Below are 24020 nucleotides of genomic sequence, written 5' to 3' on the forward strand. Positions count from 1 at the left end.
ACTAGCTCACCTCCTGACGACTTCAGGGAGGATTTGTTGTTGTTGTTTTCAGGTTCTTTCTCTCCATATACACTCCTCTCGTAGTGGTAGTTGAGTGGGCACCAGAAAGCTTTTGCCGTTGTGACATGATAACGATACAGCGTGTTTCAGGGTTCAGGTGACGTCGAATAACTCGTCCAGCTCCCCCAGAGAGAAGTGTAACAAGCTGGGGAGGGCAGCAGGAACCCAGATATGTTGTTGTGGGCTTATGTAATATTTCAAAATAATGCTAGTAATAGTATTAGTTAAAGATAAACATTTTGATTCCCCCCCCCCATCTGTGGTGCCCCCTATGGATGACGGCGCCCTTAGCATCCACCTATACTGCCGATACCCAGCGCTGGCCCTGAATCCATCCAACCAACCAGCTAACAGATATGCATTGCCATCCCTAGAGCCATGCTGCTAATCTGAAAACAATTTAAAAAATTCCATATATATTTTATAACTAGATTCTCACATTTCAGGTTTTGCTGCATTTCTGTTTCATGTCAGTGTAAACTAAATGCTTCTGACAGCTTTTGGTCTGTTGGCTGGACATAACAAGCAACCTGAAGCATCACATTACACTCTGGGAGCTTGTGGTGAACATTTTCTGAAATTTCAAAAGCTAAATGAATCAATTAATCAAAAAAAAGATAATGAATTAATAATGAAAATAATCACTGCATCTCTACTTGATATGCCGTTAACAATCCTGCCACTTTAACAACCTCTACTATGTATCTGACATTGAGTCAGCGATATCTGTCTTCTCTAACAGACTGTTGTGGTTTAAACAAAAGCACATCTGCTGTTGCAGATAACTGTGTAGGACAGACAGTCACTGCACAGAGAAAAGCTAACTGATCCTGCACCCTGCATGCGAGATGTAGAACAAAGATTGTAATGCAATACAAGGGCAAACATGTAGCATACTGTACTGTCGGTTCTTGTTTACTGCAAGTCAATATATTGCTGGAATTCTTGACGTTTTCTGGCTCCTGAGACTAGATTGGTTGTGGTCTAAAGAAATCTCATGACCCAAGCAATTAGAGAAATGGCAAGTTGTCAAGTGAATTGGAGCTTGGTTTATTTCTGTTCTCTTTTATAGAACATGCGGGGAGCTCTGTAGAGATATATAGACATGATGATATATCCCCAGCCTATTTTTATATGAAATTATTAAAAGCTAAAGTCAACAACAGCCTTTGAATCTCCAGGGAATCCCACATGGGGGACCAAGCCATAAGGATGAGAAGCTAACGAAAATGAAAGTGCTGATAGAAATCACACCTCAGGCTGCGAGTGTTAAGACATGAGTGGACCAGGTCAGTCCAGCTGTCTACCTTCTCAGTTCCCTTAAATAAAAAGTGGCATGTGTCCCTCAACGCCTACTTTGGGAAGTGAGGGGCCTGTATCCTCACTGTATTCATGGAGATTACACACGCACACACTGGCTCAGAGAGGCCCAATTACCTGCTGGAAAATGCTGGCACTCGAGAGGCCCCAGACCGGTACCAAGAGCCCACAGAAGGCTCACTCACTCAGCTTCATGCCCACAGCGAAACAAAGGGGATTTCATGTCTCTGTTTAAATCCTTTGGCTTTGGATACATTTCGGCTCCCCTCTATGTAGACCTTTTAAGAACTGATTTATCCTCTATTACTGGGCCCAGATCTGGCCCTGGGCACGCTCAGAGCAGAGCACTATATTGCTCACGAGGGAAACGAGGACAGGATGACTAAATAAGAGACATCGTAAAATCACTCTTGCCTTGGATGGGGTGCAGGCACGTGCTGAACACAGATTAAAGCACTGAAAATACACACTGTGGCCTGCAAGTGATCAGAAATTTGGGGTAATCTGATCGACCAGTTTTCCAAAGCCTTCAAATCTCCTGTGTGTTGACAAATGTTGGAATGGCGTCCAGGCCAGTGAAAGAGATTTTGCTCTTTTTGCATATAGCTCGGTAGCCTTTCAGTGGAGGCACATAGGGAAAGAAAATTGGAAAATCAGAGCTCAGCACGACAACCTCTGCCCTCTTCACTTTGTCTGTTTGTCGAGTCAGAGAAACCAGGCCAAGCAGGCAGGGGATTGGCCATTCCTCTTCTATTTAGATTGATTGTAGTGAGAATCTATGTTGGTTGGTCTGGTTACCCATGGTAATTAAATTCTAAGGAGATGTAAAGGCCATGGGTAGCGGAAGGGTAAAAGTAATGAATGCATGGGGACAGAGAGGTGGATGCAGTGGACAAAGTGGAGATTTGGATTAGAGATATAAAGCATGAAGCACGGGTCGGCAGATCCGACCCGAAGACGCCAAGTGAACTGTAGGGTGATAAATTGTCAGAAACTATATACAGCATAGCTGAGATGGATCATAACAATGAAGGGCAAAGAGTATGAAACACCAGGGGCCCTGTCTTACACCTGAAGCAAAGTCGGACAATAGTTACAGGAGGAAGCAGTTGTCATTTTCACGGCCAGCGCTCACGTTGCATAAGTAGCATTGCGCCCATCTGTGCGCCCATAGGCATCTAGGTCTTAAAATGAGGTGTAGTCAGGTGCATTTATACAGATTGCTATTTTGAGACAAGAGAAAGACAATGCTCCACTGACCAACAAAAGCCTGGTCTAATGTCAGAGAGGCAGAGTATTTCCTGTTATTTAAAGGGCGCATTATTCAGATAGTAGGATGGACCTCCATATTTGGTTAGCAAGGTGTGTACACTGCATGTTATACACAGGGATGCCCGGATTGGTTGCAGGTGGGTGAAATAAAACATAATTTAGGAGGAAAATGTTAATTCCATTCTCTAAAATGTGAATATAGCAGAAAGTAAAGCAGAGCTGCCAACTTCATGATTACTTCAGAAGCAAAAAATTAGCTCTGTTTTCTCTGTCAAGTGTATAAGTACAGTTTTTAGTTCTGCTGTCTAAGGCCCTGATCACAGAGAAAGTGTTTCAGCAGCTGGAAGCACCTTTTTGTAATTGTTTTTAGTGAGAATGAAGCTTTTTGCTCGTGGTTTTTGAGTAAACTCAGAGCGGAAAAACACCACACATCATCTCTTTTTTCGTCCCCCCCCCCCCCCCCCCGAAACTGCCCCATCATTGAGGAGAAGCTCCTGGACAAACTACAACAAACTATTTGCTAACAGCCTCTCACCCTCAACTGGAGCTACAGCAAGTACCCTCTGCCCCAACATTTTAGGAACTAGCTACTAATTACCAAGGGAAAAAATGACGGTCGATTGATTACACGAGAAAGTTAGTGTAAGGACATGATAGGGTGGTTGCTTGGCAACAATAAAAAGGCACAGCAAGCGTTGTTTTTTTGGTTTTTTTTTTACTAATGCCATTTAATTTGAAAGAAAAGGCAGTGCGGTGCACCTCACGTTTTTCAACCTACAAAAAGCTTCCTGTGTGATTGGGGCCTAAATGTGCCACAGTATTTGCTACAATGACAATGACATATTTGCTGCTTCTCCATTTTGCTGAATTTGCCATGTAATTAGCAGTATGCCAGGTGCAGGCACACCTGGCTTTTAAAAGGAACGGGAGGTGACACTCTGACTGTTTGAATTCATGTCCCATTCAACGCCCAAAACACACCTATGATCAACTTAGGGACTAAATACAGCCCCTTTGCCCCTTGAGCCTTACAGGTTATGTGCTGGTTAACTAGCAAAAGTGGAGCTGGACACACCCTAAAGGCACTTTAGACTGGTGGGTCGCGGGACAAAAGTGGGTTGCAGGTCCATTCTGAGTGGACTGCATGACTCTCGGGACAGAGCTTTTATTTTGAAGTGCCGTTGAGTTACTATCGGACAGCTACTTGACAGAGACAGCAAACTAGCTCGACACCGTGGCCAAACACAAACATGATGCTGAATATATTAAACTGCTTGGACCTTGAACTGATGACGAAGGAGAAATCTGGACCCCCTGGCTCAACCAGTTGGGAACCACTGCTTTAGACCATGCGCTTTAGATCATTTACATCAGGCCCTTAGGTCACTGGTGGCACAGGCAGGCCTATGTTCATGGTAATTTAAACTGATAGATTTACAAGGCGACAGATGATTTCCATTCAATACAAAACAAACACAAGCTACATCAGCAGGGGTTAAACAGAGCCTCGTTGCATGTTTTTAAACACAAAGTAAACATGACTCATTATTTATCCCTTCATGCGAATTAAAGGACTGATTTAACATTTTTGAAATACTTATTTGCTGTCTTGCCAAGAGTTAGATGAGAAGATTTATACCACTCTCTGACATGAGAGAGGTATTGATCTTCTCCTCTAACTCTAGCAAGAAAGTGAATCAGCTTATTAACCCTGCCCCTTTATACCATCTGACGGAAAACTTATTGGAATGAGTTGATTAAATGAACTTTTTTTTTTCAAGTATTCTAGCATTCCTAGATATCATACAGTTTTGAAGAAAAACTACCAGCAAAAAAAAAAAAAGATAAATCTTGCTCTTAATCTTTCACTTAACTTTGACAATTTTTCTATTTGTATACTTAGCTTTGCTCTTTGATGGAAGAAACTGGAACAGGTGAGAAGAAGAGATAAAAACTGTAAATGAAGAGGGAAGGCGAGAGGTGGAGATGAAAGGGGGGAGAAGACAGATGAAGCGGATGCGAAGGTGAGGGGGAGGATGGTAGGTGTGGAGAGAAAAGAAGACGGTGAGAAAGATGAGTAGGATGAGAGAGCGAGGATATGTGATGATTACAATGAAGAGAGACCATATGTGAGGATCCACGTTTCTGATTATTGTCAATCTGATTACGGATTCTTTTTTTTTTTTGGGGGGGGGGGGCTGTGCCAAAATTGAGAAGCTGACACTTTGTACGTCAATACACACACATATCCACAAATCCCCACACAAACACACACACACACACACACACACACACACAACGACTGATGCTCAAAAACAGATTTTTCTCATTCCGTGATGACATCTGTTCCACTGCTGCACAGATTACAATTTTCTGACCTAATAGGGCCTACCAACTGGCCATCAGCACATTTAATACTAACTAGAAATTGACCAATAACAGTTTTTATTGAGGCTGCTCACAATTTGGAGCTCAGGTCTGGCCTGAACGCCACAGATCGATCAATATCTGGGTCTTATTCTCTCAGCCAATGCATCACCTGAACACGTAAACCATACAGCCACTGAAAAGCAATCCACATATGAGACTGAGCCTGACCCTATAGTTTGTTTGTGCACAATGCTGTTAAGATGTCTCGAAGCAACTGTGCATAGTTAGCACATTTACATATAGAATGCAATCTGTCAGTGCCTATCGAAGATGCATGCACACCTGCACACTTCTGTTAATCTGAAGCAAATAGGACACACTTATCACGTCTGAAAGGTGCTGAGACTCTTCAGATCTATTTATCGCCATGGTTGAAGTGTATCACTTACTGCGTCAAAGTATTAACACCTATACAGATATAGGTTTTGGAAGATGGAAGTGCTATTGCTAATACATTTTTTTTTTTTATTGGCTGGAGCTCTCAGCAATGTTTACCTCTCTTGGGGCAGTGTTGCTGAAAATTGGTAAGGGAATTGAGTCTTGGTTTGGGAGCCACATTCCTGAAGGTGTGGAATAGTTTCCCCCTCAGGTTTCAATTCCGAAACGTCTATCAAGTTTGAAATTAAAATTCACCTGTCTGTGTGTGCGGGGCTGAACTTCTTGAGTGGTTATTTTCTCATTTCTTAACATCTGATGAACCGAGAGGTAAATCAATCAATGACGAACGGCTCTTAACCGGAATCAGACACTCAGATGAACCAGGCAATAATGAGACAGATAGATGGAGAGAAAAGTTGCATAGTGTGGCTGCGGAGACCTGCAGAAACAGATTCCACGACAATGCCGCCCATCGGGAGCATTTCTACTGTTATCAATCATGTTTGGACAAAGAAAAAAAAAACACTAAGGCAATAGCTTCCCGCTCTGACCTGGGTAGATAACAGCAATAGCAGAAAACACTCCCATCATCGCTGTCATCATTTCCACCTCGGTACCTGAGGCATTCACACACAACAAGTGACACGAAATGACAGAAGTCTCTTCAGAAATACAGGAAAAAGAAAAACGTAATTGGCTTTCTCTGACAACTTATTGCAAAACTTCTGCACCACTCTTCTGTAAAGTGATGCAGTGTGAGGCCATCTCAGCAGGAGTGGGTCGATGCCCAAGCGACAGACTTGTAAGAAAAGAGAGCACGTACTGTACCTCCACCGTCTTGTGGGACCAAAGCTGGTGGAGCGAGATAAATACGTGATCTCTCTCTGTCAATCTTTCGTACAGGAAGCGACAAAAAAATGCTGTTAACATTCTTTCTCCGCTCTGATTGCGCAGGTCCTTTTTCATTTCCCTCTGATTTGCTGGGAGTGCGCTGAGTGTTCTGTTAGTTATGCTAATTGTCTCCAGACCTCCCGCCGAGTGCGATCCTTTCCCAGTTGGATGGCTGTGAAGTTGTTTGCCCAAGGAGATGAGTCTGTGTGTGCCTTTGTGTGTGTGTGTTTACAGTGCGCAGCTACAATGTGTCACAAAAGCTTTAGCGATGCTGCACACGTGCGCTTGTGTGTGATTATGTGTGTCGGGGTGCATCAGCACGGATCTTCATGCGCCAGCCACAGTTAGGCGCGATGTATTCCCAATTCTCCAAACACTGCGAGTGAAGACGGAAAGCAGTGTAATGTTTCATCTTAATGCTGTCATATATTGATTATTTCTTCTTTTCATCCTTTCTGCGTTTGATCCTATTAGTAAAGCAAAACCTGTGGGAACAGAGAGACACTTTTCGCATTTCTTTTTCCCCAGTGGATTACATCCTATGGATTTCTGGGAAAGCAAATGACCATGTCCTATGACTGAAGGAATAGTTAAGGAGTAAAATCCCCTCATTTGTCATGCTGTCTAAAACCCACGCCTTTCTGAATCCTCAGGATTAACTCAATGCATGCCTCAGTATTTTCTTTTGAGTTGAGCAGCGCCAGACCTGCCTGGCTTATTCCAGTCATCATCAATTATTGCTATAATATTAATTATTAGAAAACACAGCGATGAGAGCAACCACACTGGACACACTTGGAAAAAACAAGTGCACCATCATGCCTTTAATTTGAATTCCCTGCACAGAGAGAAATGCAGGATGGTCCACTGTGAGACATCCAAGTCACTTCCTGTCAGTAACATCAACTCTGCCTAACTAAGGAGAAAAAACCCTTACCATCCATTTTAGTTGCCCTCCAAATCCGACACTGTTTATGACATACCCTGAATAAACAGCCATCTTTTTAAAAAAGTGTTCTGTCTTTACCACAGACAAAACACAACAAAGGCCCTCTTCTGTTTGTATCAAATTAGATGGGATGGAAAATGCCTTGGAGGCATGAGGTACGCCGCTGCTTGTATTTGAACTTCGGATGCTCAGAGCATTTCTCCGAAAAACATAAGGCCTGCCAGGTGGATGAAAAGGGTGTATCAGCAGGGGGCAAGAATTGCCTCAAATCCGGTGAATCGATTAAAAACTGCTCATTGCCAAAAAGACATTTAGTGTCAGCACCCCAAAGAAGATCTGTTTATCTGGGTCATCCAGACATGACTCATGTACTATATGCCTCTGTTAGAATTTAACTTATTTTCTGGTTAACATTTCACTTAAGATTTAAGGGTGATGCAATAAACAAAAAAATATTCCACATATTACATCGAATACTGAGTTCTTTCTCTCCTTCTGGCTTCAGTACTGTAGTTTCACAGTTGCCATGGAAAGGATTTTACATGAGCCTTCTGCTGTCAGGGGAGAAAGCATTTCAACCCAACCCTCTCACCTCAAAATTGCATTTATACACTACTAATTTGCAGCAAATGCATTTTGACAGAAACATAATATGATGCTGTCTGAATTACTTTTTTTTAAATCTATGTAAATATGTTGTTAATGAACGCATCTGCCAAGTAGGAAAATGCTCTTAATGTTTTTTTATGGGTATGTTTAAGCACTCATGGCAGAAAGATCGTGGTCCTGCTTTTAATATTGTAGAGAGCTACTTGACATATCACAAAGTACATATTTACTTTAACATTTAACTGAAACCGCAATTTTCCCCTCAACTTAACCAAAGGGCTTTTGCTGCCTGAATCTTATCACCCATTTTAAATGTTATTAGCCCATTAAATGGCCGTTATCAGTTCTTATTGCTTCCATTAAAGCTTTAAACGCGACAAACTGCACCAACCTGTGGGCCAAAAGGCACCTATCCAACGTGTCCTCGTGTACTTTAAACATGTGGTTAACATTGTGAAATGGTTGGTTTGTTTAGGTTTAGGTTTAGGCACCAAAACTTCTTTGTTTTGGTTTACGCGAAAATCAGGGGTGGGGTCTGTTTCTTCGGTAACTTAAATTACATACCTAAGTTAACTTATGTTACATATGTAATGTGAGTTAAGTATGTTTCGTAAATTAAAGATATACTGTGGTGGTGTATTCATCTGCATGGACCCAGCCCTCTGCCTGTATTTTCATATCTTCATCTCATCTTAGCCAAACGAGAGTGAATCTGGGGTTGGCTTTTAATTTCACTTTTGCTGGCAAGCATATTCACAAACAGTAAACGAAAATCCTGCATAGTATGCCTTGAACTTGCATAATGTTAGTTAAAATATGTCAGTGTTGACTTTTGGTTTCACGAAAAGTCACACAAAACAGGAACAGCTGTTTCGTGGGTAAAAGTCTTGTATTTGTTTGACCCTTCCATCCACTCTAACCTGCTGCCCTCACGAACATTATCGCCCTTTATACAACATCACCTGACTTCCTCCTTTGCTCCATTCATAACTACAATGGCCACTAGAGGTCACTACCTAACAATAAACGTAAATACAAAGTAGAGTTGGGCCATACGACCTAAAATCTATGCATCCAATGACAGCCGATAATAGCCATTTAATGGGCTGATAACACTCAGATCAGTTACGCTGACCACATGCGGGACTCAGGATGTGAACTCAGCTGGTCTCTAGTGGTATCCCAGTCCTTTACTGAGTACCTCCCTATGACTGGCAGGCAAAACAAAAATGTAGCACTTCTTTGATTGGAAAAAATAATGCCAGTGAACAAAATTAAAGAAGAAAAACAAACTGAAGTGAAGACAGTGAGCTACTGCTGTTAGACAAAAGCACAAAAACTACAGTTTTACTAACCTAAAAGGAGGAGTGACTGCTGCTGAGCTCTCACGACTGTAACCAATCATCTCCTACCATGAGGTCCATCTGCTGCAGGAACACTGTCACTAACTTGTGTTTGTTACGGGTGTGAAGGCTCCAAACTGTCTGCAAGGACAGCACGCCACAGTGCAAATGGTCTAGACTTGTGGACCTCAGGGGGAAAAAACACTCAAGAAACAGCAGTTGAGTGAGTTAGTTGCCAGTGAAAAATTGTATTCATAATTTAGAATCATAGTGGCTGCTTATAATATTTGTCTTCCTCAATAATTCTGCCTCGAGGAATCAACCTTCCCCCTTTATTTTTACTGCTGAGTTTAAAGCTGCACTTGTCAATATTTTTATTGTAACAGTGAATCAAATGACTGTCATTTGCATTGACAAACAGACAAAAAGTTATACCCTTTGCATAGGTTTTTAGCTTCTTTTACCTTATTGTTTTGGTCTTCTGGACCACAATTTCCATACTCATAATTGCCAAATTCTGCAGTTGTAGCAGGCAGCTGTTTATATATATATATATATATATATACATATATACATATATATAGATATAGATATATGTGTGTGTGTGTACATAAAAACAGGCTGTATGCCACCAGCTCAATGCCACATTGCAGATAGCAAAACCTGCTGAAAAAAAGTTTAACATCTGGTAGGCTTAAAACCCAGATATATCTTTGAGGTGTTGGTGGAGACCAAAACAGAGCTAAAGAGAGAGTGATATTGTACCTACATTCTTTAGGTGGACAGAAAAATCACTCAATATAACTGCTAATATTGCTCTGTATCTGCTGTAATAAGGCAGTTACATGTCTGTTGTGACAACTTTATCAGTTTATGATATCAGTTATATTAATTTGTTTTTTTGCAGCTAGTTCATGTTCCCCCACACAGCCCAAAAAGGAAAAAAAATGACTGTAGCTATTTTTCAAGTTAGTACACTTGAGGTAAAATATGTGCAATTAATGTTTTATTTTTCTTAGAATTCTTAATCCATACAGTCAGTCTTAAATTAAAGAGAGCATGTGTGAAAATACTTCAAAGAGAACATTTTGAAGCAGCGTCAATAGACCCTTTGGCTGTTAGTAAACAGTATGATGTTTTTTGGTGGGCGGGGCTTTGCTGGAGGCAAAGCAATTTTCCACAGACATTGGCTAGCACTTGTTAGCAAGTTCTGTTGGATTGTTATAGACAACGGTGGAAGATGATGCGAGTGGTGCGTTCAGAAATATTCAGTCCGAGTGCTGGAGTGCACTTTGGCACAGACTGGACGATTCACAAAAGATAGACGAAGACGGAGCAGCAGAGCCCCACGCGGAGTGAATGTGTGATTAACTTAACCATTTGTCAGTGTATATAAAAATATAACACTCAGTTTCTTCGACCAACATGGCTCTCATTTTAATGTAGAGCATCAGACTGAATTCACAAACCCGCTATGTCAGGTCACTCACTCTCTGGGGCTGCAAATTTTACTTCAATAAGGTTGATTACTATGCCAATGTTACAAAGGAGGACGGCACTTGAACGGTTTCCTCCAGTTTGTTTTACCGTCAAAGCTAACATTAGCTTATGCACTAAAAAGTTAGCATTACGGAGAAATCCAATATTCCATCTTAATACCTCCCCAATTTCTGATGAGGTGCACATGATAACCCTTAATACACATAACTTTATTCATCCATACAACAGGAAACACTTCTCCCCTAACATGATATGAAGTGTGAGCTGCACATGTGAGCATTTCTGATGATCACCTCCATCCAGTTCTTTTGTGTTATCGGATTTAACCATGGTCGTCTTTATTTTTGTTGACCAGTGGCTGTTATGTCATAAAATTTAAGTTTTGAGCCATGACTCCTTCTATTCTGGCTCCTAATAACACAACAAGATGACATTTTAAGACTCCTATGTAGCCTACAGCCCAGTAGTGGAGAGGGTGCTAAAAGGGTTTATACTGTTTTTTGTAAAATAGTCAAATAGATTGTGACACAGACTGTTATACATCTAAGAAACAAACTGCTGCAGTATGCTACAACTCTATTATTAAACCAGACAGTACATGTTGTGCTCATACTAATAAGGCTCTTATGTATATTTCTTAGAACTAGTTTTTGGTTAAATCTAGTTCAATTTACAGTGTGAGCAACCACAGCACTAGGTTTTTGGAGCATGCAAAATCTGGGTGTTATACTGGAAATTTCTCTCAACACTGTTCTTTACATGACCTTTCACTTTATAACTTGCGTCTGTGTGTTATGACCCATATTAAAATATGACATATGGCTCCCTGGTGTGGCGTTCCCCTCTGCTGCTCTCTGGAGCCATGTGTAAAATACGGAACAACCCTGTCTTCATCTATCATTTTATAATGCCACATTTCATTCAGTGATAGTACATTTCTGCACTGGATTTGGCAAATGACTATTAAATGCGTGTTTGTCTAGAGGGCTTTTGCTTTACAGACAAAATGTGTTCTTTTTGGTGTGATAAACTTTGACTTTGCCTCTGGAAAGTCAAACACTTTGTTCTGCTGTGGGAAAGACCCACCATGTTTAAGAGACCGACTCAATTTTAGTTTCCCGATCGAGGCCTCCAGTGACAAGTATCCTCGTGCGTGTTTTATGGTAATGAACATTACAGCTCATAGAAATGCCTTTTGAACCATTTAAGGAGAAAACACTGGTTGAAAAAAGAAGAGAGGGGGAGACATTTTTCATACAAGAGTTTTCTACAAAGTCAGCTTATTCTACGGGCCTCTTCTTTTTATTTAAGCAGAATTGCTCCCCAGAAGCCTCCTCCCAGACTGCAACCAGGAAATGCTCAAAGCCAGCAATAGTATCCCATGAGACTTTGCTGTCCAGGTGGTTTGAAGCCAGTCTGGATTTCACAGCCTTAATGTGTGCAGGGGTCACTCTGAGCTCTTTCTCTCTCCTACCATTGGCATAAGATAATCTGTTTTAACTCAAGTTTTTCACCTGTTTCATCAGGAGACTCTTAAACACTTGCCGGTGAAACTGAGGTTAAACAAAAAAAGTGTACAGATGTGGCAGTGGCAGCACTGTTTCTAGCTTGGCACCATTTACATTTATACCAATAACGGCACCTGGAATTTTAGTACTACTACCCAGCTACTAATACCCTTTTTGTGGTACTTTACACTCTCTTTAATGGCAAAAATGTAATTTCAGTTGTAAAAATAAAGTCCTTTTTTAATTTCAACATTGTTTTCAACATAATTTTCTTATTTATGTTGTTGAGGTTTAAATGTAACCGCCTATATTTATGCAGATAATAAAACAGAAACACAGAAGCTCCGCAGACTGAACCAGCATAAAACAGGACAGCAACACAGGTTTTTTTTTTTAGTTTTTTTTTTTAAATATCCAACAATGTCAACAGCTTTGTTTTACCTTTCACAATAAAATCCCAACTTAAACTCACTCAGAGCATTTGCTAAGAGGCAACTCAACAAAACAGCTTACATGTATTTTGAGCATTTTATATACCACACAAAATAAAAGCCCTTTTTTACTCCCTCTCCCCGTCAAAACACGTCCTTACAACCTTCAGCGTGTCACATTATGTCATATGTTATATGTGTGCATGTACGCAGGCTGCAGGTGTGTTAATGTTAGCTACATCTGCTGTGGGGGACTTGGCTTTCAGGCTATGCAACAGGCTACTCTTCAGTTTTTAGATATCTTTTGTGCTCAACCAGTTGTTACCTTAGGTAGATGTGTTGCCCTGGCTTTTTGGAAAAGTGTAACCATACTTACGAGCGCTTTCAGCTCGCCGTTGCCTTAACTCACTGTGTCTTGAACAAGCTCCAAGAATGTCATAGTCTCACTTTCTCCCTTTCTCTCTATATTGTGTTTCTCAAATGATGTGCCGTGATGCAAATTCAGGTGTGCCGTGGGGTTTTGTGACTACTACACACATTACTATTGCAGTATTCAACTGGGCCGATACAAAAAATTATGAATTAATTTTTAGTTGATTGTATCAGTATGTTGTGTGCACCCATTTCCTAATAAAGAGGCAAACTCCACCTAAAAAATGTAATTTAATTTAATTTTAAAAACCTTCACGAGGAACCTATTTGTTGCTGTTTGCATGTGTGACACATCGAAAGCCCTGATTGGCAGCCAGTGTGACAGATGATAACAATTAAATGGAGAAAGCCGTGAGTAGGACAATGGATCGTTTTATTTTACAGAGCTAATTACCACACAGCTCCTGCAAAGATGACCTAACAGCTAGAGAAAAGAGGAAAAAAAATTGCCAGTAGACAGTAACACAAAAGCTGTTATTCTTACTGTTATTGTCTTATGTAGGGATAAGAGTGATAACACACATGTTATAGAAGCTTTTGTGCACAGATATAAATACAGGTGTGCCTTGAGATTTTGTTTCTCTCCCACCCAGATGCGCTCTCAGGTACCAAAATTTTGCACTGATTGATTTAATGTGAATTAGTACTCGGTAGTATTGAGGTAATTTGGTCGCTCCCCTTAAAAGTACCAAGTTCAGTACCCAACCCTACACTGGTAATTCTAAAAAATATATTGTGGGTAATCTTTTCTTGTGAAAAACAGGTCTTACCTCGGGATGGCATGAAAAATGATTTTTCACAATAGCGATCACGCTAAATTTCCATTATCGGGATGATTGGGAATATCATGTCTGACAGCGTCCAAAGAGACTGTTGAGCGACCAACAATAAAAGAGACTGCAAAAACAGGCTGCAGACACACCAACTTAAAAAAAAAAACAAAAGATCTTAATCCAGCATTGGCATATTTCATATCAAAAGATATAACACCATTTTAAAAAGTTTGAAAGCCTGGCTATTTAAGATTGATTGTTTGTTTTTACCTTAAAGGATCCTCCTTAAAAAAAAATGTGTCCTATCTGTGATGCAATAAAGATATTTGTTTAACAAAATGTAGGGTAAAGTGATTCCAGTATGTTTGGTGCCATTTAAGAGTTTATTATCATAGGATATTATCATGTATCACAACTGTTTTTGCCAGGATAATCCTGATGTGAAAATTTTCATATCTCCCATGCCCAGTCTTAGCCATTTCTAGTTTAAAACTTTCAGTTTTTTTTTTTTTTTCCAAAGATATTTTTTAGGGCACTTTGCCTTTATTGGACAGGACAGGTAAGCATGAAAGGGGGAGAGAGAGAGGGGGGATGACATGCAGCAAAGGGCCACAGGCTGGACTCGAACCCGGGCCGCTGTGGCAACAGCCCTGCACACGGGGTGCCCGCTCCACCACCAAGCCACCAACGCCCCAGAATCAGTTTATTAATGGTGAGTTTAAAAATGAAGAAAACGGGGCGTCGGTGGCTTAGTGGTGGAGCGGGCGCCCCATGCGCGGGGCTGTTGCCGCAGCGGCCCGGGTTCGAGTCCGGCCTGTGGCCCTTTGCTGCGTGTCGCTCCCTCTCTCTCTCCCCCCCTTTCACACTTGTCTGTCCTATCAATTAAAGGCTTAAAAATGCCCAAAAAATATCTTTAAAAAAAATGAAGAAAACATTTTAAGCAAAGCATTCAAGCAGGGGAAGAGATGCCTTAACAGTACAGCATTACCTGTCGAGTGATGGAAAATTCATCAGTGCAACTGAAAAGGTTAACAGCGACAATTAATTAGGTTGATTTGTTGATGCTTCAAACGGACGGGAACTGAAAAACATTCCTGAACCTTGACCAGTCAGTCACATTCAACAACCTTGAATGGCGTAATCCCAGTAGCTGATAATAAAGCTGTTTATAATACAGGTGTATGGCTCTCTCTGGACAGGTAGTCTTACAAGGATACAAACCTGCGGTCAAATTACCACCCAAGAGGAAAAAAATTGCTCATTACATTTGCTATGCACATTAGCAAAACACTGCAGGGTTTGTGATCTCTGCTTTTCTCAGGTCTGACTATTCAAGAGAATAACATTGCTCCACTTTCTCTGCCTGATTCTCCTTCAATGAATATTGTAACCCACACCAGTATCCTAGGAATTCTGTTCATCTTAGACCTCATGGTTTCCCGACAGTCAGTTCTGATACAGGTATACTCGCCAACCCGAGAGACCCCCATTTTTCATTGCTCTCTCCTGGTTTCCTCCCGGGGTCACAAATCTCCTGCATGACAGATTTTCACATCTTATTCCCTTTTCGTTATCACAAACAGTTTCTGGCACTGTACAGTGTGTAGAAGCCCTACAACTCTAAACATCTACTGTCTCCACCTGGACAACAATACAGCTATGTCAAGTGTCATTTCTTTGAAGAATAACTCACATGTATTATGGAAAGTTTTAAAGGGAAGGGGAGTGCAATTTATAAAAGCTGCCACGTCGATTTCTACATTAAGGCTGCTTTCAGACCTAGAGTTGTCTTGCTTTGGTCCGAATCAGGGACTAATTTTGTTTCAAAGTTGCATAATTGCCTAGAGTTGGTTCATGTTCTCACGGCAGCATTTACAAGCAGACCAGATCAAATGTCTTGTGAGAGAAAGTTGCTTTTGATTGGTCAGAATTTCTATGCGGGAAAAATCCAGCAAGTAAACAAAAACGTTTAGAAGAGTAGAAGAGTACACTTGCAAGATAAATGTGACACTTTCTAATGTCACAATGGAGGGACAACTACGCAGGTTGATTTTAGCGCTGCTCATCGTGGACTATATTGCTGTCATTGTTCATTTTAGTCAAACCATACAGTTTGAAAACGAGGCGCGGCTCCAACTAGAAAACAATGTTTTGATGCATTGGATGTGCTGAATGTGCATATTAAGGCAGTACAGGAGGAGGTGCACATTAATAATCCTCCAGGACTGTAACATGCTCATGTTTAACATGTTTAACCCAAACAATGCGTCATGTGACAGCAGTTGGTTCGGATCGAGGTCGGAACACGTTCTCACCACAAATGAACCGCACCAGAGTGTGTTTGTAACTGGACTAAGACCACCTCTTCAAGGTCTCGGTTTAGATGTTTTGGTGCGCACCCGATTGTGATTGCTGTGTTCACACCTGTCCAAAAGAACCGTACTTAGGGGGCAAACAAACTTGAGTTTGATTGAAAGCAAGTTCACGCCAGAGGAGCAAATTTATTTGTGAGAATTAAAGTAAAATTAATAGTATTGAACATAAAATATAAACTTTAAGTAAACTCTGATGTTTAAGTTGTAACAAACATGGCTAAACAAATAGTGGTGGTCAGACAGCTGAAATCAGCAGTTGTTCTCGAATCCCTCTGACTACTGTGATTTTGGTCAGGGTTCTGTGTGTGTTTAGGTGTGTGTGTCCCTGTGTGTGTGTGTGTGTGTGTGAGAGAGAGAGAGAGAGAAAGAGGCCTTGAGAGCTGTTATTAAATTAAGGCTAAATGCGTTCTGGTTTTGTAACTTTTCAACTTTCCATCCCAATCCACTCCGGTCGGGCCCACACACATACAAAAGAGCAGGCGAGCTCCGAGTGGGAATCCACCCACTCTTCTTAAGCACGGTGCCCTTTATCCCAGGCATTCTGTGAACAGGTGTTGAAAACGATACAGTACGCAGACAATTATAGATTTACAAACAGATGCTGTATACAGTATGCCTTTTTTGGATTTCACTTACCTACCATAAGGTTGTTATAATTAAGAGATAATTAATGTTGGGTTGCCACATGCATGATGCCTTTAGTTCCTGCAGTATTAATAACATCATAAAGTTGTTGATAACTATTTCTGCATTTTTTAGAAGTTTGCCTCACTGTGAAGTGGTGATTTTGTAATTTCTCTCCCCTGAAACTTTTCTGTCTGACTAAGAGATGACAATCCTCCAATCTGTCATGTTTAAAAAGAACTGCATAACATCCTATAGCATGCCAGGCTATATGGAGTATTTCCAAATGTCCTGATGGCCAGTTTGACAGTATGTGTGTGTGTGTAGGTATCCTCTACAGTATGTGCCTGTCAGTGCGTGTGTCTCAAAGAGACAACCTGGAACCTCTCGGTGAAAGCAATCAGATGACTGGAGACTTATATTATCCTCTGAGACTCTGCACACCAGGGGGTTGACTGACAGGATGGAATCTGTTTTTTTCACCCTCCTCTCCACTTTCACCTGAAAAGATTAAGTAGCCAACTAGAAGCAGTGAGATATGTATCAGTCTGTGGCCTACCTGTACATTTGTGGAGCTGCTTTCACAAAGTAAATAGAGCCACTTGCTTAATTTTTTTTTTCTAATGCATATTTTAGGTAATATTCTAATAAACTAATCTTCCCCACCACTTTTCCAATCAGCTATGATAGCATTTATTTACCTGTCAGCTTGACTGCTGAAATTCACTAGAAATAATCTGCTGAACCAAGTGCGATAAGACAGGTTGGTAGGTTGGTTATAGGGGCAGTTCACCCCAAAATCAAAAAAACAGATTTTCCATTTACCTGTAGTGCTATTTATCAGCGTAGATTGTTTCAGTGTGAGGTGCAGACTGTTGGAGATATTAGCCGTAGAGACGTCTGCCTTCTCTCCAATACAATGGAACTAGATGCCACTCGACTTGTAGTGCCAAAAAATGCATTTGTAAAACTGAACAGCAAAGTCTCTTTCCAGAAATCCTAACCCAGTTACTCAAGAAAATCCACAGACATTGCTGTGAGCACTTTCATGTAGGGACTGTTTCTACTGAACTACAGCTCCCAACCATATCACTGCACCGAAGAAACCATGCATCTACTGCTAGCTCACCTAGCATCACTGTGCTAGCTAATGTTATGGTTTAGCCAAGGAGGATGCCATTAATGTTTACATCTTGCACTGTCGTGAGCATAAGCCTCTGGTCCATGAGTAGATGCACACTTCCTTCTGAGTGATGATTCGTTTGGCGGGCCAATATCTCCAACACTCAGCAACTCACATCAAATCAATCCAGATTGATAATCAGCACTACAGGTAAGAAACAAATATGTATTTTTGATTTGGGGGTGAACTGTCCCCTCAGAACAAATCCACCATTTAAGTTAAGACAAAGGTGGATCTACCCAGAATTGTCAATTTAAAACTGTTGGATGCACAACTCTGGGAAGTAACAGGCCAAAGTTGAACCGGGAAATAGCTTGGCTGAGTCTGAGCAATGTTGATTTATATAAAACAGTGGAGAGTTTTGGGTAATGATTTTAATATTCACTGCTTTTTTCAATTCCACATTAGCTGAAATGGGTAATAATGAGTTACATTCACTCCATTAGTTAAAGTCAGTTCAAGAAACAGTTAAACATTTTGGGAAGTACAAAAGTTATGAGAAGACTGATAACTCTCATGTCTGCCCATCATGTTGTTTAGTTTAAAGGCTGGAAACAGGAGGAGACAGTTAGCCTGTGTCTGTCCAAAGGTAAAAAAAAAAAAATCCAACCATCAGCACACCTAAAGGCCCAGACATGCCAAAGCAACTTCAAAGAACTGGCAGCAACAAAAGCCAATTGTTGCATCACTTGTATGTGGCTAGTGTCTCGGCCAAAAAGTTGCACATGAACACACCACGAAGACTACAGGTGACAGCCAACCAGCATGTACTTTCTGTGCCTTTGTGAGAGGAAATAGCTGTCCACACCAGCAGATGGCAGATGTCTGTATTCGTCACTCAAAAAGGGAAACTGGGGGGCGTCAGTGGCTTAGTGGTAGAGCAGGCGCCCCATGTACAAGTCTGTTGCTGCAGCGGCCCGGGTTCGACTCCAGCCTGTGGCCCTTTGCTGCATGTCACTCCCTCTCTCTCTCTCCCCCTTCACACTTGTCTGTCCTGTCAAATAAAGGCTAAAAATGCCCAAAAAATATCTATAAAAAAAAAAAAAAAAAAAAAGGGGGGGACCGGAAGACTGTCTTGATGCTAGTTAGCCGGTTAGCATATTAAAAACACAATGTTGTAAGAACAGAGCTTATATACTGTGTGCCACTGAGCAATAATACAAACCATCACGAAACATTGCTGCTAAAGAGCTCAATGGCTAAACAAAAATAATCTTCCCTTATCCATCCATCCATTTTCGTAACCACTTATCCTCTTGAGGGTTGCGGGGGGGCTGGAGCCTATCCTAGCTGACATTGGACGAGAGGCAGGGTACACCCTGGACAGGTCTCCAGACTATCACAGGGCTGACACATAGAGACAGACAACCATTCACACTCACATTCATACCTACGGACAATTTAGAGTCACCAATTAACCTGCATGTCTTTGGACTGTGGGAGGAAGCTGGAGCACCTGGAGGAAACCCACGTTGACATGGGGAGAACATACAAAGTCTGCACAGAGGGGCTCCCTCCTGGGATTGAACCAGGAACCCTCTTGCTACAAGTTTATTTTGATCTCATTGTCTCTTGACTTGAGCTGTTTGTCTACTTTCCTCACTTGTATTTCTCTTCCCATGCACAGAGCTGAACTGCCAATCAGAGTGATTTCAATTACTGATGGACTCCACTGTCACCCAGTTCAGTATGCTGTGTGGCCAAAAAAACAAAAAAACAATGGGGGCACTGATGACAGGCACACTGCACTGACTTGGGTGACAGACGCTCACCAACAGCCAGCCATCGGTTTGGTGTGTCAGGGCCTAAAGTCTACATCCTAGTCCACGTGGACATGGGTATTTTGTAAACCTGTGTTTGTCCCTCCTTTAAAAGAAATCCTGCCCACACATACTACTATAAATATTCCCTGTCCAAATGAAAACACAATTAAAGCATTGTCAAGAGCATGCCAAGCCAACAGGCGAAGATATAACAGTGACCATAAAGCCATGCAAAGAAGAGTAGGTAGAAGAAGATGTTGCCCCAATCAGTGGCTTGAAAAAAAGCTATTACCTGAATGCTACCTTCCTGTAATGGCACATCGGTAAAGAGGGCCGATAGTGAAGTAGCATTCTGATGCCTTTGTTTCTCAGTATAGTTGGACAGTAACTATACATTCATATTTAAACATGTAAAAAGCCCTCTAAGCAAGGTGAAAGCCCGCACTATTGGTCACATCTGCCATTGCACAAAATGTTGCCTCATTTGTGACGCCTCACAAAGGAGCTAACACACTCTGCCGTTACAAGCCAAAAGCTCAGTTTTCCCTATCGACACGGCAACACTGAAAATGGAGTTTCTGAAAATCTGGAGAACCAAGTTTATTTTCACTGACTTAAAATGCACTCTGAATGTGGACGGAAGGCCTGAACACATAAAAGAAAAGCCACGCTAACAAAAATACTGGTGTCTGTGTGGACTAGGCCTTAACCTTAGTAGTTAGTGAATGTGTATATTGTATATTGTGTGTTTAATCCATACAAAAACAGAAGTGTGAAGCAACAGTTTTCGTTTTATAGGAGGACATGTGCAGGACTATTTCTTGGCCGGATGCATTCTGTTGTGTCACCAAACGTTATCAGGCTAATGGTGGAGAATCTTTAACACTTCTGGTTGCCTCGTTATCAAACTGTACTTTTCCTTGAGCACAGTATTTGGCTTCCCTAGACACCTCTGCAAGTAAGTGCTTCAGATAATATTGCTGAACTGGCTGTTTGTTTTCAATCTGTCAAATAAGCCGACAGCTCTTTGTTGCTAATGGACCCACGTTTACAAAGACCGCCCTGATCCCCCAGATCTCAGCAAAATGTGACCAGAGCCAACCGGAAGAATGGACAAAACCACAAAAGTAAAACATGTAATTTCCAATGAATGCACAAGTCAGACTCCACCGTCTAACAATGACAAAGATATCTGTCTCAGCAGAGTGTGAGCAGGTGATTTTCATATGCCTCTGATTGGCAGGTAAACAGCGAGGATGAAAACACATGATTTTTCCCACATATGCATCTTTTTGTAATCACAGGTTTTCACAAACCCACACGTCTTGCGAAAGCTCACATAACACCCAAACATCCACACTTCCACAGGCATGTACACTTAAGCACCCCAAGACATAACCACACACTCAGAAACACACATAGATAGATAGATGTCACCCACACACAAGTTTTTTCCAAGTGCATAACTGCTCCAACTTGGTGAAAAGATGCACTTTTCCCTTCTTCTGGCTTGTGTCTGCAGCCTATTGTTATTCCTGGTGCTCTGCAGTGCCATGCACACACAGGCACACCGCATCCCATTTAAGTGCTGCTACAACATCCCAAAACCCACACACTCCCTAGGCAACTGTCACAGTTCATTCATGTTAATATTACAAGTCATTTTGTATTCTGCCACAGCAGCTTACAGCTAATTATATGTCTCATAAATCATATATGTGCTCTTGGCTGAAAGGAAATAATTTGCATTTCATTAAATGCTCCACGCTGAACAGAATCACTCCATAAAGGTTGGCGCATTTACAGTGACTTTTATGTCACCGTTACCTTTCATTTCCATATCTTTTTTTGTTTGGCTGTGTGCACACAAGTGCTCATTGGCATTAGATGAGGTCTTACCTGTGCACAGGAGAAGCGCGGTGAGTCCCACGCACCGGAGCGGCCCCATGTCTCGCCGTGGACTCATGCTGTTATTCGAGGACGGGGGGAAGCCGCTGGATAACTCCCTCAGCAGAGAGCCACACAACTTTGCACGCAATTTATCCCCTCTGAGCAGTTCTCCATTTAAAACAAAACAGCTGTATTCCGTGCGACACCACCTGCCATCACAGACATGAGCGCACGGTCAGTAACAGCCCCTAAAAAAACACAGTTACAGGCTAGATTTTGAGGAGAAGTCCACATTTGTCGATTTTACTCCCCAAAAATGCAAAGCACATGTAATGAATCAACTTCTGTCTTGCTGATCTCATTCTTCACGGTACATGTTGATTTAAGTGGTAATTTCAGAGGATAAAACAGGTGCCTCGGGGTGCGTAAAACCAAACCGTCTGTCACCAATCTCACCCTACAGCACCCAGGATCTTTAACATTTGACAAATGTGTCCTGAGCGTGCCAATTTATAATTCCTGTCTTTTTTCTGGGCTTTGCACACTTGTAACACAACCACTAGGCTACAAAAAGCAACATCCCTCAATGAAAATAAGTCTGTGAAATTGATGCAGTGTTTTTTTTTTTTTCTTTGCGTCTTACCATTTCTCTTATTGCACAGGATACGGCGCCGCGGTCTCATCCAGTATACTGACATTAAAATACACCTCTTCTTCTCAAGCTGGGATATTTTGCATCAACGAAACGAGCCAAAAGAAAAAGTCCTCATCAATCTCTGTCTCCCAGAGAGATCTCATGACACGCGCAGCTATTTGCTTTTCTTCTTTTTCTTTTTCATAGAGCGGTGGGTTGGCAGCGATCCCGATCACCCGGCAGGAAGTGGCACGTGAAAACACATGAGATATGTGACAAATAGTCCTCCAACTTTCCACGCAGACAAGCAGAAGCGTGCACAGATCGGTGGCGGCAGGTGAAGTGGATCCCGGAGCTGTTGCCGCTCTGCACCCTGTGGCTGTGGACACGGAGACTGCTGGTGCAGAAAGTGAGGGGGGGAACCGGGACGCGCACTCCGGGGTTGGATTGGCAAATTAGAGGGTTTGCGGGCGTCACGTCAGCAAGTATTGTGCCATCCAATTCCCGGCTCATATCACATGGGGATTGCGCTTTTTTATTTAGTCCTGCAAGCGTTTGTAAAAGGAAAGTTGACAGCAAATTAGAGAGGTGCTCCAAGCTCATGTTTGTAATTACATTTTGGGCTGAATGGTGAAAATGTGCACGAGGCTAACACTCTACAGGTAGGCAGTGGTTATAATTTAAACAGTAGAAATGAACACTTATCAGGTGTATTCATACAGCACGAGGCAGCATTATTTTAACACAGTTTGCAATGAATAATAAAGACAAGCTTGGCAGATTGAGCTTCCTGTTCCAGTATCCACACTTCACAAAATCGAAACATTGTGATTTGAAATGAAGTTGCTCTCGTGATTAAATGGCTCCAAACTCAGGTTAAAGTGGTTATCAGTAACACCAAACAGCACACATTACATTTTTATTTTACCACTCCCATAAGCTGGATGGATCATTAGCGTCCAGAGGAGGAGTGGAGCAGTGCAACCTGTTGTGTCACGGGTCGTTCATGAGAACCAACAGTGCCACCTATGGGGCACCTCTGACTGCAAGCTGCTGCCCTCACTGAGCTTCATGACTCAGACACGAAGAAGTGCTGCATAAATAGGAGTTTTTCTCCAGTACAGCTGTGGGCTGGACATGGTGATGCACGGAGAGGCGCAGCCAGTCCTCAAGTGGCATCACGACTCAATATTAATAGTACCATGTACTTACTGTATAAGCTGGGGGAGACTTAATAAGGGGAGCACCTTTAAATATAAAGTTATTACAGAGTAGGTCAGCTCTCTGTCACAGTTATGTAGGCTATGTAGTTCACATCATAATAAAGCAAGGGACCTCCAGCAACATATGGCAGTGGTGCAATTACAATATTAAAGGGGCAGCTCATACCCATAAAGTTGGGGGACTCACACCGTATGTTCCAACACCTACGCTATACTATTTAGTATACCAGAATATGATTTAGTGTGTCAGATACAGTATGCCAAAAATGCCAGTATGTTTGACAACCTCTGGTTGCACTTTGCAGTATGAAAGCCAGCATGCTGTTCTGGCAATTCAATTCAATTCAGTAGAACTTTATTTATCCCAAAGGATGCTCAAATGAGGCTGCTGTAACCAGGGAGCCTGGTGGAACGCATGCATGCCCGTTGCAG

The 24020-nt window shown here is 41.7% G+C and overlaps 1 protein-coding gene across 1 annotated transcript in view; it reads right to left on the reverse strand.

The window, feature by feature from the left end:
* Positions 1-22785, reverse strand: part of si:dkey-112m2.1 (transmembrane protein 132C) — a 239812-nt gene extending 217027 nt beyond the window's left edge. The window contains exons 1-2 of the mRNA XM_049603788.1: positions 22375-22785; positions 21741-21940 (exon numbers count right to left, since the gene is read on the reverse strand). Of these exons, the coding sequence (XP_049459745.1) occupies positions 21741-21807 (67 nt within the window). The 5' untranslated portion in view covers positions 21808-21940; positions 22375-22785. The remainder of the gene's footprint in view (positions 1-21740; positions 21941-22374) is intronic.
* Positions 22786-24020: the final 1235 nt, after the last annotated feature.

The sequence above is a fragment of the Epinephelus fuscoguttatus genome, linkage group LG18 (genome assembly GCF_011397635.1).
Source record: "Epinephelus fuscoguttatus linkage group LG18, E.fuscoguttatus.final_Chr_v1".
NCBI lineage: Eukaryota > Metazoa > Chordata > Actinopteri > Perciformes > Serranidae > Epinephelus > Epinephelus fuscoguttatus.